At 40.0% G+C, this 17,482-nt stretch overlaps 1 protein-coding gene across 2 annotated transcripts in view; it reads left to right on the top strand.

The window, feature by feature from the left end:
* VAV1 (vav guanine nucleotide exchange factor 1) overlaps positions 1 to 17,482 on the top strand; it is a 35,305-nt gene that overhangs the window by 8,258 nt on the left and 9,565 nt on the right. For both annotated transcript variants that reach the window (XM_012542073.3, XM_031947722.1), the window contains exons 2-12: positions 4,319 to 4,435; positions 5,439 to 5,497; positions 5,767 to 5,835; positions 6,125 to 6,233; positions 6,351 to 6,446; positions 6,537 to 6,605; positions 10,008 to 10,111; positions 10,638 to 10,737; positions 16,579 to 16,674; positions 16,933 to 17,001; positions 17,329 to 17,415. In XM_012542073.3, coding sequence (XP_012397527.1) covers positions 4,319 to 4,435; positions 5,439 to 5,497; positions 5,767 to 5,835; positions 6,125 to 6,233; positions 6,351 to 6,446; positions 6,537 to 6,605; positions 10,008 to 10,111; positions 10,638 to 10,737; positions 16,579 to 16,674; positions 16,933 to 17,001; positions 17,329 to 17,415 — 975 coding nt within the window. The remainder of the gene's footprint in view (positions 1 to 4,318; positions 4,436 to 5,438; positions 5,498 to 5,766; positions 5,836 to 6,124; positions 6,234 to 6,350; positions 6,447 to 6,536; positions 6,606 to 10,007; positions 10,112 to 10,637; positions 10,738 to 16,578; positions 16,675 to 16,932; positions 17,002 to 17,328; positions 17,416 to 17,482) is intronic.

Genomic DNA, 17,482 nt, shown 5'->3' with positions numbered 1-17,482 from the left:
AAACTGTTTCTCTATTGGTAGATAAACTTGTCTAGTGAAAAGATATTTGGTCCTGTAATGAGGAGACTTTGTATTTGCTATTTTCTAACCCTGTGACTTTAAACCTTCTAATTATTATTCTTTTCCTTCTAGAATTATTTTATTTTTTTAAAAGTAGAATTTTCTTGATGTCTTTCATCTTTACATTACCTAAATTATCCTTTGTACCTTTCCCTCTCCACCTCCCAGAGAGCCATGATGTATAACAAAGAATTTAGTGAAAAAGGAAAAGGGGTAAAAACAGCAAAATCAATCAATATACTCCCCTAAATTAGCTCTCTATATTATAACACATCCATAGGCCCCTACCTCTGTAAAGAAGGATAAGGAAGTGGTTTCTTATAATCTTTCTTTCAAGACAAGTTTGTACTTTGCTGTAACATTGAAATTATTTTCTCTATATTTTTGTATTTATTGATCAGGATGTACATTTTATCTCCTTAGTAGAACACAAGCTTCAAGTCCATAACCACCTTTTTGTGAATCTATTCCCAGTACTTACCACAAGGCCTATAACCTCATTTAATTGAACTGAAGTGATTTAGGGCAAAGCTTTGTTGAGCCTCGGTTTCCCCATATGCAACTAGGGATACCAATACTCATACAAAGTTATTGTGATATAAGTGCTATATTAATATTATTATAAATAATATCAGTAGTTAAAATGGGATGAGCTGCCTTGGGAAGTAATGAGCCCCCCTAAGTGTCCAAGCAGGAAAGGGATGGATACCTTTCTTCCAGAAAGTTATGGGGAGGATTCCTGCTTTGTGGATGGAGGCTGGACCTAGGATCCTGAGGGTCTTGAGAGCCCAGAAGTTCTAGGATTCTTTAAGGGACTAATTTGCTGAAATGTGAATTAGTGAGCTGAAAGAAGGTGGGACCAGAGCATCACGGATTCAGCGTCCAGTAGTGAGGCTGACACGATGCACAGCGCACACAGTCACTGTGGTCCGACAGCTGGGCTGTATTGGTGGCCAAGGAGGGAGACAGTAACTGCAGGGGGTTTAGGGGCGGAAAGGGGCCTCCCCCTTAGGCAGGGCCTATTCTGGGCTGTCATTTCCTGTTTCCGGCCTTGCTCCCAAGGGCGGTGGTTGGTGGGGAGTGAATGGGTGCCCTCTCCCCTCCCCCCTGCTAGGTTTGGGGCACATTCCCTGGGGTGGGCCATCCCTTTCCTCAGCCCAGAACTGCACCGGCAGGTGACTGAGCTTGCAAGGAAGAAAGCTATTCCTCTTTCCTCTCCTTGTGGGATCTGGCTGAGGTCCCTTCCACTGTGAGCTCACCCTAGGGAGAGCTAGTGAGAAAGTCTATCCTGTGGTTTAAACCAGATCCCTTCCGTGGTGCCGGGGAGCCCCCAGTCTTGAGTCATAGTCTCTTGTCATAGGACTGAGGGTAGGAGCCTTTGACCATCAGCTGATCTTCCAGAGGTCAAGGAGGAACTTCCCCAGCCTCTTTCTTCTATCTTTTCTCTTACCTCTTTTCTCTCTCCTCTTCCTCCTTCCCTTTCTCTTCTTCCTCCTCCTCTTCCTCCTCTTCCTCCTCTTCTTCTTCCTCTTCCTCTTTTTCTTTTTTCCTCCTCCTCTTTTTCTTCCTTCTCTTCTTCTTCTTCTTCTTCTTCTTCTTCTTCTTCTTCTTCTTCTTCTTCTTCTTCTTCTTCTTCTTCTTCTTCTTCTTTCTCCTCTTCCTCCTCTTCTCTTCCTTTTTCTCCTCCTCTTCCTCCTCCTTTTCTTCTACTTCCTCCTCCTTTTTTTTCTCCTTCTCTTCTTCCCCTTCTTCCCCCTCTTCTTCCTCCGTCTCTGTCTCTGTCTCTCTCCTCATTTCCTTTCCTTCCCCTTATTCCTCTTCTTTCCTCTCCTCTTTCCTATCTTCCTTCTTCTTTTCTTTCCTCTTCTCCTCTCATCCCTGTTACTTGGGAGGTTAAGGCTGGAGGATCACTTGAGTTTGGGAGTTCTGAGATCTAGCAGTGATAAAGCTGATCAGTGTCCACACTAAGAATGGTACCAATATGGGGAGTCCCTGGGAATGAGACCCACCAGACTGTCTAGGGAGGGGCTGACCTGTCCAAGTTTTTGTTCTGATCTGTGGTTACTCTGGACTGTGAGTAGTCATTCCACTTTAAGCCTGGATGAAATGCGTAGACCCAGTCTCCCTATTGCTCCCTCTCCCTATAAGAACCTAATAGTAACTAACACTTATACAGTGTCTACTATGTTCCAGGTGCTTTATAAATAAATAGCATCTCATTCCCCTCTTACAATGACCCTGTGAAATAGATAGTTGTATTATCCCCATTTTTACAGGTGAGAAACCTGAAGAAAAACAGTTTTAGTGCCTTTCTCAATCATGGAAGCCGATTTTAACCTCAAATTTTCTTGACTCCAGGTCAGGCACTAGCTCAAAGATTTTAGAGTCAAAAAGTTTACAATCCTGATCTTCAGAAGCCCCTACTGTGTCTACAGAAACACACAGACATGTCTTTTGACTTTTTTTTTTTTGCCTACATCATTGGTAAGAGAACTCCTAGGGAGGGGATAATTACTTCAAGTAGTGAGATGCTAAATAAGTTAGCTGAGGGTCCTGTAGACTCAGAAGGTCAGACAGAAGAAGGTCAGGGATGTGCTAAAGTTACTTCCAACTTGCCCACAAGAGGGGTTGTTAGATTTTTGGAAATCTAAAAATGATTTAAAAAAACCAAGGCTTGATGTATTGTTTTGTTGATCATCTAGACTTAAGAAAAGGAAGGGAAAAGTATTAATGAAACAGACTGCTGTGTTGGTGAATAGACCATATTGTCTCTTCTATAAATACATTAAAAAAATACAAAGTCATTTAATGGGGGTGCTTTCCCTTTGGGGCGGAGCAGTGGATCAAGAAGGGTGCAGAGGGGATGGCATATATGTGGAATTTTAAAGAATCAGTTGGTTCTAAGAGACAGTAGAAAGGAGGGTGGATGATCCGGTCATGGGGAACCAGCTAATAATGCAAAGGCACACAGAGAGGAGATGGAATGTTCCATGTTTTAGTGAGTGAAGAAGAGGAATATACAATAAATCAGGAAAGGTAGATTGGATCTAGGTTGTGTATTTCCTCCATTGAGGCTATTGGGGTTAAGTGACTTTTCCAGGATCACAAGCCAGGAAGTGTTAAGTGTCTGAGGTCAATTTGAACTCAGGTCCTCCTGAATTCAGGTGCTCTATTCACTGTGCCACCTAGCTGCCCTTATGGTCTGTTTTTTTTTTTTTTTTTAAAGAAACTATGTATTAAGGTTTTTATCTGTCAACAAGGTGGTTTATGGATAGAGTGTTGGGCCTCAATTCAGGGAAACCTGACTTCAAATCCAGCCTCAGATGCCTAATAGCCACATGAGCCTTGGAAAAGTAATTTTAACCTTTCTTAATCTCAGTTTCTTCAACTGTAAAATGTGAATAATAATAGCACTTACCGCTATGTGGTGTTTTGAGGATTAAATAAGATAATATTTGTGAAATAGTATAATGTCTGGTGCAGAGTAAACATGATAAATACTAGCTATTATTAATATATTATACATAAATATATTATAGCATATATTATATGATATTATTATTATTAAGTTGAACACAATAATAACAAAACTACCCTGCTTGTCTATCTCCTTCTGCTTTCTTTGGAACATTTTTTTGTTTCATCATTCTTTCATTTCTTCTTTTTTTGTGTGTATCACCGTCATTAGCTACCAACTCCACCTTCCCTCAGTCCTTTAGATGTTCTCCCTCATAACAAATACAGTCATGCAAAACAAACCCCCACGTTGACTTTGTCCAGAAATGTCTGTCCCTTTTGTCCCTCCATGGGTCCCTAACCCACCCATCATTCCTCTCTCAGGAGTTGGGGAGCATGCTTCCTCTGTGAGTGCTTGTGTGAACCTTCTTTGGGCATTTCATGCTCCCAGTCTAAAGTTTCGAAAACTTTTTTTGACTTAACTTTTGCATTCTTACAGTCATTGTATGAATTGTTTTGGTTCCACCTGTCCTCCCAGGTTTCTCTGAATCTCTCCCTTTTGTCATTTCTTAGAGCACAATGGTATTCTGTTTCATCCAGGTGCTATAATTTGCTTAGCGTTTCTCCAATTGAAGGATGCTCATTTACTTTCCAGTTCCTTGCCACAGCATGAAATGCTCTATGAATATTTATGTGCATATGGGCCAAGATCTTGCTGAGAAAAGAGCCTTGCTGCTGAGCTGGGGGTAGGATGGAGAGGGTAGGGGAAACATCATTCCCTTTGCTCCTCTCTGTCTTCCAGTTCCTTTGCCTCAAGAACATCCGCACCTTCCTGGCGGCCTGCTGTGAGAAGTTTGGGCTCCGCAGAAACCAGCTATTTGAGGTCTTTGATCTTTTTGATGTGCAGGACTTTGGGAAGGTCAGTCCTTTGAACAGCTGTCTCTCCTTGCCCCCACCCTGGGACCTATCATCGTCTTTCTAGGACCAAGAAGGCTGAACTAGTATCCAGGATTTAGAGCTAGAAAAAATATCAGAAACCATCTAAAGATCACTAATGTTGACTGCTCTCTGACTCCTGTAAAGTGAAAGCCCAAGATCCCAAACTTTGAAAGAAACTGGCCAATGTATATGTGTATGTGTGGGGAGTGGTCAAAGGAGCAAAATGACAGGGTAAAAAAATTGAATTGTATAAACCACAAGTCTACCTACTATGTATGAGTGGAGAGAATCCAATCTGAGGGATATTATCTTAGGGATGATATAGGGAAGAGAAAATAGATTTACTTAAATTAATCAAGGAGAAGGGGAAGGTGAGAGAAAAAGAAGTCACTGATTAAATAAATTGGAAGGATCTGGTAAAAGCAACTCTTAGTAAAGGAAGCATCAGATACTTGGAAGGATAAGTTGGAGGGAGAGATGTTCGGTTAGAAAGGCTTTCATGAGGAAGCGGGCTTTGAGCTTGGACGTTTAGTGACTTGTTAGGAAAGGAGGAAAAGAGAAAAGGTTGGCACTGCAAGTCCTTGCCAAGGAATGCTGCACTTTGGGAATGGAGATCCAAATTATGTGTCTCCAGGGTTTTTACAGCTTTGTCTGCCAGTGAAAAGTTAATGGATAACTGACTTGGGGACTCTAACAGTCCTGGAAGCTTAGAACCTCGAAGTCCTGGAACACTGAATACCCAAATTCATAGAGTTTTTAAATCCCAGGCTCTTGGTATCTTGTGAGTATAAAACTACTAAGTTTTATACTCCCAAGGCTAAGGAGCTGAAATTCTGGGATTTACAAAGATCAGAATATTGGAGTACTGAAATTAAGGTTCTAGGGGAGCCTGGGCTTAAACTCAGGTTTATCTGAATTCATGATGCCATGCAAAGGATGGTTACCACTTTGGCCCCAATTTCTGAGTCTTTTTTCATGTTCAGGTAATCTATACCTTGTCGGCTCTATCATGGACAACAATTGCCCAGAACAAGGGGATCATGTGAGTTTTTTTCTTGTACTTTCTGTGCTTCTAGCTCCCTCCTCTTGCCCCCTCCCCCATTACCTAGCCCTCCATTTTTGTTCCTCTGACTGCTTTCTTCTTGTCGTGTGGTGGAGACCAATGTACACACAGGATTTTTACCACACTTTACAATGCCTATAAATGTGAGTAATAATGATGATGAGCCCTGAGAAGGGCTCAAAATGCCAGTTCACTGCCCAGGAAAGGTTCCCCATCCTTCTCTTCCCAATTCTGTCTCTCTCCTCCAGGCCCTTCCCCACAGATGAAGACAACTTTGGGGATGATGATATTTACAGTGGACTGTCAGATCAGATTGAGTGAGTGACCCCCTCTTGGAGATGGATCAGAAACCTGGAAGCTTTTTCAGAAGCTGGAGATGAGGCTTCTTTCTATTTTTTGACAGAAAGAGGGAGAGCAGGAACAGCTTTATCTTTGGGCTGGGGGGGGGGGGGGGCTGAAAAGCACAGGAGAAAGCCAGAGATGGAGCTGCCAGTAATCAAGGGAGGCTTCCCAGAGGAGGTATTTTGGTGGGACCATTTTAATTCCTAGGCTTTGGGCACCAGAGAAAAGGGGGTATAATGTATGATGAGCATGCCTTCTCCTAAGTGATACCGTGGAGGAAGATGAGGACCTGTATGACTGTGTGGAGAATGAGGAAGCAGAGGGGGATGAGATCTATGAAGATCTCATGCGAACAGAACCCGCACCCATGATGGTAAGTTGGGGAAGATTGTGGTGATGATCCTGGGTATGGGAAGGGGCTGATGAATGACCCCTGGGGCTGTTCCTACGAGGACCTCTAAAATGTATGTGTCCCTCCTGTTTTTCTCAGCCAAAGATGACCGAGCTGGACAAGAAGGCCTGTTGTCTGCGGGAGATCCAGCAGACAGAAGAGAAATATACTGACACTCTCAGCTCAATCCAGCAGGTGGGCAGCCGGCCTAGGGCATGTCTTGTGACCTGGCTGGGGGACCCTTTCCTTTTCTTCAAGCTCATTTCTCTCTTCTCCAACCTCTAGCACTTCCTGAAGCCTCTGCAGCGATTCCTAAGACCAGAAGACATTGAGATCATCTTTATCAACTTGGAGGTGAGCTTAGCCCTTCCTTTCTTAAAGTCCTACCAAGGCCCTCCAATCCAACTTTTCTGTCCCATTCTCCCTTTATCCATTCACGTGTTCATTCTTTCTATCCCAAATTCATCATGACAAAGTGTCCGGAGTACTGGTCTCACAGTCCTGTCTCTCATGGACAGTAACAGGCTGTATAATCTTGAGCAAGTCACTTGGGATCTCCGAGCCTCATTTATCAACCTATAAAATACAATACCTGTAATATCTATCCTATAGTAACCTAGCCTTACCAGACCTAAAACTCCGTTATAAAGTGGCAGCCTATTTTATAGTGACCAGACCTAAAACTCTGCTATGAAGTGGCAATCATCAAAACTATTTGGAACTGACTAAGAAATAGAATAGTGGATCAGTGGAATAGGTTATGTTCACAAGACATAATAGTCAATGACTATAATAATCTGGTATTAATAAATACAAAGACTTAAGCTTCTGGGATAAAAGTTCACTATTTGACAAAAATTGCTGGGAAAATTGAAAAATGGTATGACAGAAACTAGGCACTGACCACTACCTAATACTCTATTCCAAGATAAGGTCAAAATGGGTTCAATAAAGGATGATATTATAAGCAAATTAGGAGAGCAAGGGATAGTCCACCTTTCAGATCTGTGTAGAAGGGAGGAATTTGTGACCAAAGAATCACTAGACAACATTATGAAATGCCAAATGAGTAATTTTGATTACGTTAAATTAAAAAGTTTTTGTACAAGTAAAACTGATGTAGCCAAGATTAAATGGGAAGCAGAAAGCTAGAATAAATTTTTTTTCAGCCAGTATTTCTGATAAAAGCCTTATTTCTTCCCCCCTTCAGTTTTTTTGTTTTTTACTTTTATTGTTAAATTTTTTATTTCCAATTATTTATTTAGTATTTCTCTCCAGTTATATTTAAAATGATTTTTTGCATTTCTTAAAAAAATTTTTTTGGGGTTTCAGATTCTTTCCCTTATCCCCAACCCCAGCCCCCATTAAGAAACCACATATGAAGTTATGCAAAACATTTCCATAAAAGTCATGTTGTGAAAGGAAACCCTACCCTTAAAAAAATCCTCAAGAAAAATAAAGTAAAAGATAAAAAAAATTAAAAAGAGAAAAAAATCTACCTTATAGGATCAAACCAAGTCAACAAAAAATTATTAAATGTCTACTAAGTGGTGCAGTGAATAGAACATCAGTCCTGGAATCAGGAGAACCTGAGTTAAAATCTGGGCTCAGACACTTACTAGTTGTGTGATGACTCTGGGCAAGTCACTTCACCCTGATGGCCTCCAAAAAAGTCCCTGCCCTACTATGTGGCGAAGGCAAAAAATTGGGGACAAATAAAATATAAGCCAAGCAATCGGCAAGAGGCAGGGAGACTGGAATAGTTCTGCTTACAGGTCCAAGAGAAGGATGAGAATAGAAAAGGAGTATTTTCTGCTTTCCTCTGGGTATTAAATGCTTCTGAGAAATCCCAAATCATTTTGTTCCTGTCCCTGGTTCCTGAAGGACTGAGAATAGTTCTTAGGTCTGGAAAGAGGTTGCTCTGGGCTCAGAGGGACATAGAAATTTTTTGATGTTAAGGGCCCCTCTTCTCTATAAGGGAATATATGACTTGGTCATCTATATATGTGGTGGATGTGGCTGTAAGTTCCTTTTGAGGGACACCACATCAAAGTAACTATAAATCCGGGCCCTATAAGAAGGTTGCCAATGATTTTAGATTTAGATTTAATAAGCATTTTTAAAATAAGCAATCATAATTTTAAATATTATTAAATAATATTAATTAAATAATTACATATTAAATAGTTACTATGTGCCAGGTACTGTGCCAAGCATTTTTATAAATATTAGGTCATTTTATCCTCTTGACTACTTTGGGAAGGAGATACTCTTATTACTCCCCTTTTATATATGATGAAACTGAGGCAAACAGCAATTAAGTAACTTTCTTAGGGTTAAATAGTATCTGAGGGTAGGTCTTTTACTTATGTTTTCTAGACTCCAAGTATAGGGCTCTATCCACTGGGATACTTTGCTTCTTCTCATGATTTTTTTCTGTCCTGGGTTTTACCTGTTCCTAAGGAAGCCTTCATAGCTCAAGATCAGTCCTCTACCCACCCCCTACCCCACATCTATTTAATGAAGATACATGAAAAGCTCTCTAGTTGGGGTTCAAAAACAAACTGCTCAAGTACAGTTTATGCAAAATGTAAAGCTATTTAGTTGAGGTTCAAAAAACAAACTGCTCAACTATAATTTATGTGAAAAAGACTTAGGTATTTTAGTGAATGGTAAGCTCAATGTACAAAGCAACATAGTTCTTCCCAATTTATTTATTTAGCTTCACTATATTTATATTCATTAAGAGAGGCAGAAGTGTCTAGAAGAAGGGAGGTATTGGTCTTTCTGGACTGTACACTGTCAGATCACATTACATCTGGAATTCTGTGTTCCATTCTGGGTGTCTCATTTTTAGGAAAGATATTAACAAACTGGAATAATTCCAGAGCAGGGCCACCAGGAGAGCAAGGGATCTGGACATCAGACAATTTCAGGCTGATTAAGGAAATAACAAGATCACTGATTTAAAGTTGAGAAGGGATTTTGGAGGTCATGTAGTTCAAATCCTTCATTTTGTAGATGCTAAACTTGTATCTAGAGAGAATAAATGAATTGTGATTATACAAGGAGTAAGGGACAGGTGTTAACTCTGGTTCTCTCACTCCTCTGAGTCTTAATTTAGTGTTGTCTCCATGATATTTATCTTGGAGAAGAGAAGAGAAGATTGGAGTCTGTGGGGAGATGCATAGTATCTGTTTTCAGGTATTTGAAGGCTGTTGTGGAAGAAGCCAAAATCTCACCAAACCTCAGAGTGCTATATAAAAACAAGATATTGATTGATGATATTATTAGTTCTGCTTGGCCCGAAACAGCAGAACTAGATGTATTGGGTGGAAGCTGCTCAGAGACAGATTTAGGTCTGATGTAGGCAAAAACTCCCAAATTCCTAACAATCAAAGAGAAAGGTAGGAAGTTTCTTCATTCATGGAAGTTTTCAGAAGGATCAAGGATGGTTGATTGAAAGGGATGTTAGAAGGAGAGTCCTGGTCATGTGTGGATTGGACCAGAGTGATGGTGTCAAACTCTGATAGAAATGGGGGCTACCAATCCATGTATGAGACCATCTGCCAGCTGTCGATGGAGTTCGTTTGTAAATGAAATATTATTTAATTATATTTTTATTTATTTTGTTAAACATTTCTAAATTGCATATTAATCTGGTGCCCTATGCCTTGTGTTTAACACATCTGAGTTCTTGGACTCCTGAAGTCCTTATTACCTCTGAGATTCTTTGATTCTGTATTTTCTACTCAGGACCTTCTCAGTGTCCATAGCAGCTTCCTGAGGGACCTGAAGGAAGCACTTTCTGCCAGTGGTGCTGCAGAACTTTATCAGGTGTTCATCAGCTATAAGGAGAGGTGAGGCTGGAAGGCGGAAGGGTGGTTAGAGGGTCTACTTCTGCCCAAGCTGATACTATGTGGTCTCTAGGGTCCTCTGACCACTAGCCACTGGAGGGCTGCAGATTTGGGTCCAACTCACCCATTGATGGGCTGTGTGAGTTTGGGTAAATCATTCCCTTTCCCCTAGACTTTAACTTCCTCCACAGTCAAATGGGGGTACACCAAAGCTCAATGGAGTTTTGGGGTTAGGAGAAGGGATACTCAGGCCGAGGCACTGAAATTCCCTTGCTTTCTCAAGGATGTGCTAGACCAATTCAACTCTTGAGAACTGATTGTTAAGTTTTCAGTGTGAGCATTTACATTGGAAATTGACAAATATTACAAATAAAAGATTAATTTATTGTTTTGTTAATTGTCTAGACTTAAAAATGTGATGGATAAAATGCTAACAATACAGATTAAACTTTTAAAAAATATGTTGTGGACACATTTTCACTCTCCTAGAGAGCTGGTTGTTAAACATTTACCATTTCTTCCCCTACAGATTCCTTGTGTATGGCCGTTACTGTAGCCAGGTGGAGTCAGCCAGCAAGCACCTAGACCGAGTGGCCAGTATGCGGGAGGATGTGCAGATGAAGCTGGAGGTTGGTAGGCTTGGAGTGGGATGGGAAAGGAGGCACTGGTAGCAACAAGGAACAACCAGTGCTTGTCTATCTAATAAGATTAGATTGAAGTATACGCCATCTAACTATAATCATAACAGCAACAACAATAGCTCAAAATACCTAACTGGCTCTGTGTTTTCATCAATATAATATTCTCTCTCATAGTGTAGATTGCTACTCATCTATATATTCATGCTTTTTCATGTTACTTCCCTTTCTATGGTCTACCAGAAGAGGACCATCCAAAGTTCTGGAAGTCTTTCTTGGTTTCCCTTGATATTAAGAGAATAACAAGGGGGCACATCCAACTCCCTTGTTTTGAGATCCAAATAGGTTTAATCATTTACCTATGATCATATAGGGAATAAGTAGAAGAGGCAGATTTTGAACTCGGCTCCTTTGACTCCAAATTCAGAGTTGCATTCTCCTTCATTCTCACTACTATATCCTTTTTTTTTCATTCATATATTTCCTCGATTACTCCTATTACCCCAATTTTCCTTCATAATTCTCTGTTGGTAATGTATTAGTTTGCCTGAACCCATTATGTGTCTATTTATAACCCTTGGAATGATGGTACTCACGTTCAGTTCTTTAGAGATTGTAGTGTTCCACATCTCACAGTTGTACAAGAATACCAGAAGACTACAATAGTATTAAATGAATGGAGCCTTTTGTTTTCCTGAGGACTTTCTCAAAGTCCTCCTGATGCTTCATTGTGGTGTAAAGGTGACTTGGGAGCTTTCCAGGTTATGTCAGCAAAACATAAATTCTGTCAGGTTCTAGTTCTCAGAGAAGGCGGTGAGTGTGATCTCAGACTGTGTATGCTTGCTGAAGATAAATCTAGCAGGACCTGGAAAGACCAGACAACTGAGGATCTTTGGTTTTGGTCACCCATGAAACAAAAATGCAAAATGGCCCTTATTTCTCACCTGCTTCTGCAGTGATGGTGGCAACACACCAAGAAAGGCAGCAGATGTGGCAAGAATTGAAAATTTTAATACTCTGAATAAACTTTTTCCTTGGCCAGTGGTGCAATTAAAAGTGCTCCTTGTCTAATGATTAACAATGGTACATACTACTGACGGGTACTGAATCATATCCTTCTTGACACTCTCACCCTGGAGAAAACCAGAAGAAAGGAGGAAGTTGCCTCTGAATGGGAATGATGGCTCATAGGTTTTGATTTTTTTTTTTTAAAGATAGGCAAATAAAGGAGCTGGTGAAGTTGGTTTTAAGGGTGTGTCAAAAGAAAACAAGAAGCATCATTTCATGGGACATTTAGCTATTTGGTATTACACCAATCATGATAAGAATTTGCAAAAAGGACCACCATCAAAAAACTGTAGCTTCTGCACAAACATTTATTATCAAGAATGAAGAGAAAGAAAATTTATGAAGAACCTAGTAAAACTTTCTAAATTAAATCAACATATATTCTGATTCTTGGGAATTTCAATGCAAAGGTGAAAGTAGCTGAGGATGGGGAAAAGTATGATGGAAAATGTGCCAGGTGGGCGCAATAGAAGCCTCTCTTCTATGTATCATAAATGCTTTCTTTTGGAAAAGAATTGAAAGACTCTGGTCTTGGAAAAAATTGAATAGCATTCTAGAAAACACACTTTATTTTATTTAACAGAGAGAGAAATGGCCCTTTGCTCATATGAGGAATCATCTCTGAATTATTAGTTGTCTGTGTACAGACTACCAACTTAATAAAGCAAAGATAAAGAGTCATATAGATCTAGAAGGAAGAAATGAGGAAAAGATATACTGTACATTAAAAGCAACTCAAACCTGATATGGCCAAACATCTTTTTAAAATATTTTATTGATCCCTTATTTTTTATTAAAGCTTTTTATTTTCAAAACATGCATGGATAAGTCTTCAACAATAACCCTTGTAAAACCTTGTGTTCCAATTCCCCCTCCTTCTCCTATCCCCTTCTCTAGATGGCAAGTTGCCCAATATAGGTTAAACATGGTAGAAATTTATGTTAAATCCAATATATGCATACATATTTATAAAATTATCTTGCTACACAAGAAAAATCAAATCAAACTGGAAAAAATGAGAAAGAAAATAAGATGCAAGCAAACAACAACAAAAAGGGTGAAAATGCTTTGTTGTGAACCACACTCAATTCCCACTATTCTCTCTGGATGCAGATGGCTTTCTTCATCACAAGATCATTGGAACTGGTCTGAGTCATCTCATTATTGAGCTGCATCCATTAGAATTGATCTTGATACCTTGTTTTTTACATTACATCAGACAAATAGTCAATGATGACAGTGGGATATGGGTGGAAGAAAGGACCTAGACACAAACTATAATAATTTCATATAGATGTTTAGCTGGTATCAATCAATAATCATTAAAAAAAAAAAGAAACCAAAGGAGTCTAAAAAGTGCCTTAGCAAATACTTGACTAATTTGCCAAGAGGAAAGATATAACATCTGTAGGTTATGCCACATTAGGATATAAACTGATTTGCAAATTCTTATGGAAAAGGATGATGGGTGATTATGAGATGTAGTGTCTAAAAAAAATTAGAGAAAATAGATCAACATTTATTAAGTGCTTATTGAGTACCAGGTACTGTGCTAGAGGCTGGGGATATAAGGACAAAGAATGAAATGAACTTTTCTTGCAATAAGCTTCCATTCTTCTAAGGGCAAATAAAATTTTCACTGATAAGTCAATCCAGTTTATAGATGACATTAAATATTAATTTGGCAATTGTGTAGAGAATGGATTAAGAAGAGGAGAGCCTGGATAAAGGATGACCAGTAAAGAAGTCAGTATAATAGTCCAAAGGAAACCTGATGAGGGCTCTCACTAGTGATTTTAATGGGACTAGAGAGAAGGAAAAAAAGGGGTAGATGAAAGAGATGTTGAGGAAGGGATAGTGTTATGACTTCATAAGTGAAGTCATAACTGGAGGGAATTAGTGATAATGAAGAGTTGAAAATAACAACCGAGTTGTTAATGTGGGTGACTGAGTGATGGTATTTTGATAGAAATTGAGATATTAGGGGAGTGGAAGTTTCAGGAGAATAATAATGAGTTCTGAGATAAGTGATGGCGAGCAAGCAATGGGACATATAAGATTGGAGTTCAAGGAAAGAGATGAAGACTGGCGATATATATCTGGGAATAATTTATATAAAGATGATAGTTGAATCCATAATGAAAATATCTAGAAAGACAAGAGAAAAAGACTTTAGACAGAAGGAGGGAAGTGGAGGGGCAAAACCAGTTTAAAGAAAGTTTAATAATAAGAGACTCAACTAAGCAAAGTCATCCCAAGAATGAAGCTGGAAAGAAGATAACCAACAAACGGAAGATGGAAAAGATATGAAGAGGTCTTAAAAAAAACCCCAAAACTCTTTTACCATCAAGGACAGTAGAAATATGACTGGCATTAATTATATTTCCAGAAGTGCTTAAAGAGAAGGAAGAAATGCCACTTAAAAAAAACAAAGATGGATAAATCAGCTGGACTAGGACAAGTATTCCAAAAGGAGGTCCAAACTGGAGGTGGTATAATTATAGGGACAATGAGAATTAATTATTTTAAGTTTCTGAAGGGGGCAAAAATAGTAATAGTGTAGAAAAATAAACTTGGACCTTATTACCATTAAAAAAAAGATGATGGAGAGAACAATAAAGTGAAGGCTATTTTTCCATCCACTCATACACATACACACAGACACACACACACACACACACACAATACAGTGATACACATGTACGCATAGTACACATGTCTGCAAATGTCCACGTGTTACATATAAAGCATGCACATAGACATCAATCTTACAATATACACACTTGCATAGATATTGTATATATATTACATATACATATATATGCATATGTGTATATATTGAGCATATCCTTGATGGAATATTAATTAGAAGGATTTTTGCATATGAAATTCCACCACAGAGCACATTTTTTTCTATCATGCAAGGAAGTGAAAGATAGAGATCTCCCTTATTGTTTATTGACTATACAAATGGACTTGATTTGATAAAATAAAATACCTCTCCTTCAACAAACTATCTCATGCATCTGTCAATATAATTATAGATTCTTTTAAATATATGATAACAAATATCCTTGTTTGACCAACTTGTGATCATTAAGATAAGGCAACACCGAAAAGAGGAAGATCTACGCTGTTTACAACTACCATAGAAGAGATCCAGCTTGGAGTTCAAATTGAAGATATATTCCATTATGGGATGTTGAATTGTAGATGCTACTCTTGGTAGATGACATTGTGCTAATTGCATGAAGTCTCCTGGATGAGATCCATAACCATTCAAAAGAGTTTTTCCTCATTATCCATCCAGCAAAATGGATGAAAATGACACGGACTGTTTTTGCTTCTCTTTGTATCAGCATCACTTAGCACAATGCTTGGCAAATAGTAAGTGGTGATGTTTGTTGATTGATTGATTGATATACAGCTGGTTGGAAAATCTATAGAACTCATCTATCAGAATAGGTGTATGTATATGCACAAAATACATGTATATATGCACACATACATATCATATATTTCAGAGATTTGAATTGGACAATAAACTGGCACCAGATTTGAACAGAAGCAGCAGCAGCAGAATGGATTGAGTTACCTTTGGGAAATTACCAAGTTCTACAAATGATAAATAATAGAATTTGGGACTGGGAGGGACCATCTAGTCCAAACCCTTCAGTTTACAGATAGAGAAACAGACCCAAAGAAGTTAAATAGCCTGCTCACGATTATCAAATTAATAACTGAGCTCACTAGATTCCTGATCTAGTCTTCTTTCTACTAGCTAGCACTGTAGTGATAATTGTCACAGTTCTTCACTTCCAGTGCGCATGAGTTTACAAAGCCCACTCCTCACAATAGACCGTGTGAAGGATAAATATCATTATCTCCACTTCACAGATGTGGGAACTGAGTCAGGGGAAGGGAAGCGACTTATCTAAGCTCACACAGCTGGAATAATAACTGATAAATTATATCATCTGGAGACTATCAAAAAGCTTTACATACATTATCTCTCTTGAACCTCTCTTGAACAGAGCTTGAAGAGCTCTGTGGCTACTCCTGGTCAGTACTACAAGCATTATTCATAGCCTTACTGAGACTCAGAGAGATGCAGCTGTGACTTGCCCAGAGTCACCCAGCTGGCCATTATTATCAGCATATTTGCAATCAGGCAGCAGGAGGGTGCTGGTAGTTATTCAACAACTCTCAAATAAAACAAAACAAACATCACCAGCACCGCCAAAAACTCAATCAACCGTGCCCATGTCTTGCTTTTAAATTTAAGCTGCATTATTTACTTTTCCCATCTCTTTACATCTAGACCAGAGGTGTCAAACGCATTTCTTGTGGGCTGCCTCCCTTATACATCTGCACCAGTAAAATGTAATTGGGAAATATTTAACAAAATCAATATTATGTTAATTTGCTGTTTTCTAAGCCATTGTGCTGCCGCCAGGGATCTTCACATGCAGCCCTGGGCCCTCTGTCCGATACCACCAGTCTAGACGGTCAAGAATTGATGGATAAATCAAGCCCTGACTTGTAGCATTTGTGGAATTTCCCAGCTGTAAATGCTTACTCTGAAGATTTTCTTACTGACGGGCGTGGGTCTGATTTGGCTCCAGCCCAGCCCTGAATTTGCATCCCCCTGGCTCCCAGAGCAGCATTGTCTATCTGGATGCCGCATCTCTCTGCCTCTCCAGCGTGACTTTCTTCCCAGAGAATGGTTAGGGATGTGAGCTCTTCCCTGACTTCTCCCCCCAGGAATGTTCTCAGAGAGCAAACAATGGCCGGTTCACCCTGAGAGATCTGCTCATGGTGCCCATGCAGAGGGTGCTGAAGTACCATCTCCTGCTTCAGGTGAGTTCTCTACCTTGCAATTTGGGGAGGGATAGGAGGCATAGGAACCTGTGCCAGTGTTGACTTGGGGGGCTCAAAGCAGCGGAGTGACTGACTGGGAGAGGGAGAGGGGGAGAGAGTGCACCCAAAAAAGAGATAATTTATCCCACTTTATCTGGTGTGAATCTGCTTCTCTAGCAAAAGGTGTGGGAAGAGGGGGGACTGTCTTGGGAAAACTTGGACTACATATAACTCTCTCTTACTTTTGGTCTCATTCAGGAGCTGGTGAAGCATACAACGGATGCCCTAGAGAAGGAGAATATGCGGCTGGCACTGGATGCCATGAGGGTGAGGAGGAGAAGGGGAGGGGAGAGGGGCTCCTGGTATTGGGGGAAGGCTTGAGAAACACACAGACCTAAGATACAGATGGTAGGCAGCCCCTCGTTTGACAAAATAATCAATTCATAGTCGTGGGACCTGAGTGAGAGCATGGACTCAGATTCTGAAATTTCTTCCCTCTCTGGAGTTTCCACTTCTGTGACCTGAAGGACTTGAGTTAGATAATTGTCAGAAAGACCCTTCTGGCTATTAGTTCTGGGGTCTCCCTGCTCCTCCTCCTGAGGACCCCTCCTGCCCACACCTGGCTCAGGGCTGCTCTGACTTCTTTGTCTCTAGGATTTGGCCCAGTGTGTGAATGAGGTCAAGAGGGACAATGAGACGCTGAAGCAGATCACCACCTTCCAGCTCTCCATTGAGAACTTGGTGAGGACTGCGGTTCTGGACAGAAGGGACACTCCTGTGGGCCGCTGGGCTGGGGAGATGGGCGAGA

Source organism: Sarcophilus harrisii, chromosome 1 (genome assembly GCF_902635505.1).
Source record: "Sarcophilus harrisii chromosome 1, mSarHar1.11, whole genome shotgun sequence".
Lineage (NCBI taxonomy): Eukaryota > Metazoa > Chordata > Mammalia > Dasyuromorphia > Dasyuridae > Sarcophilus > Sarcophilus harrisii.
This window is presented reverse-complemented; position numbering and strand designations above follow the sequence as displayed.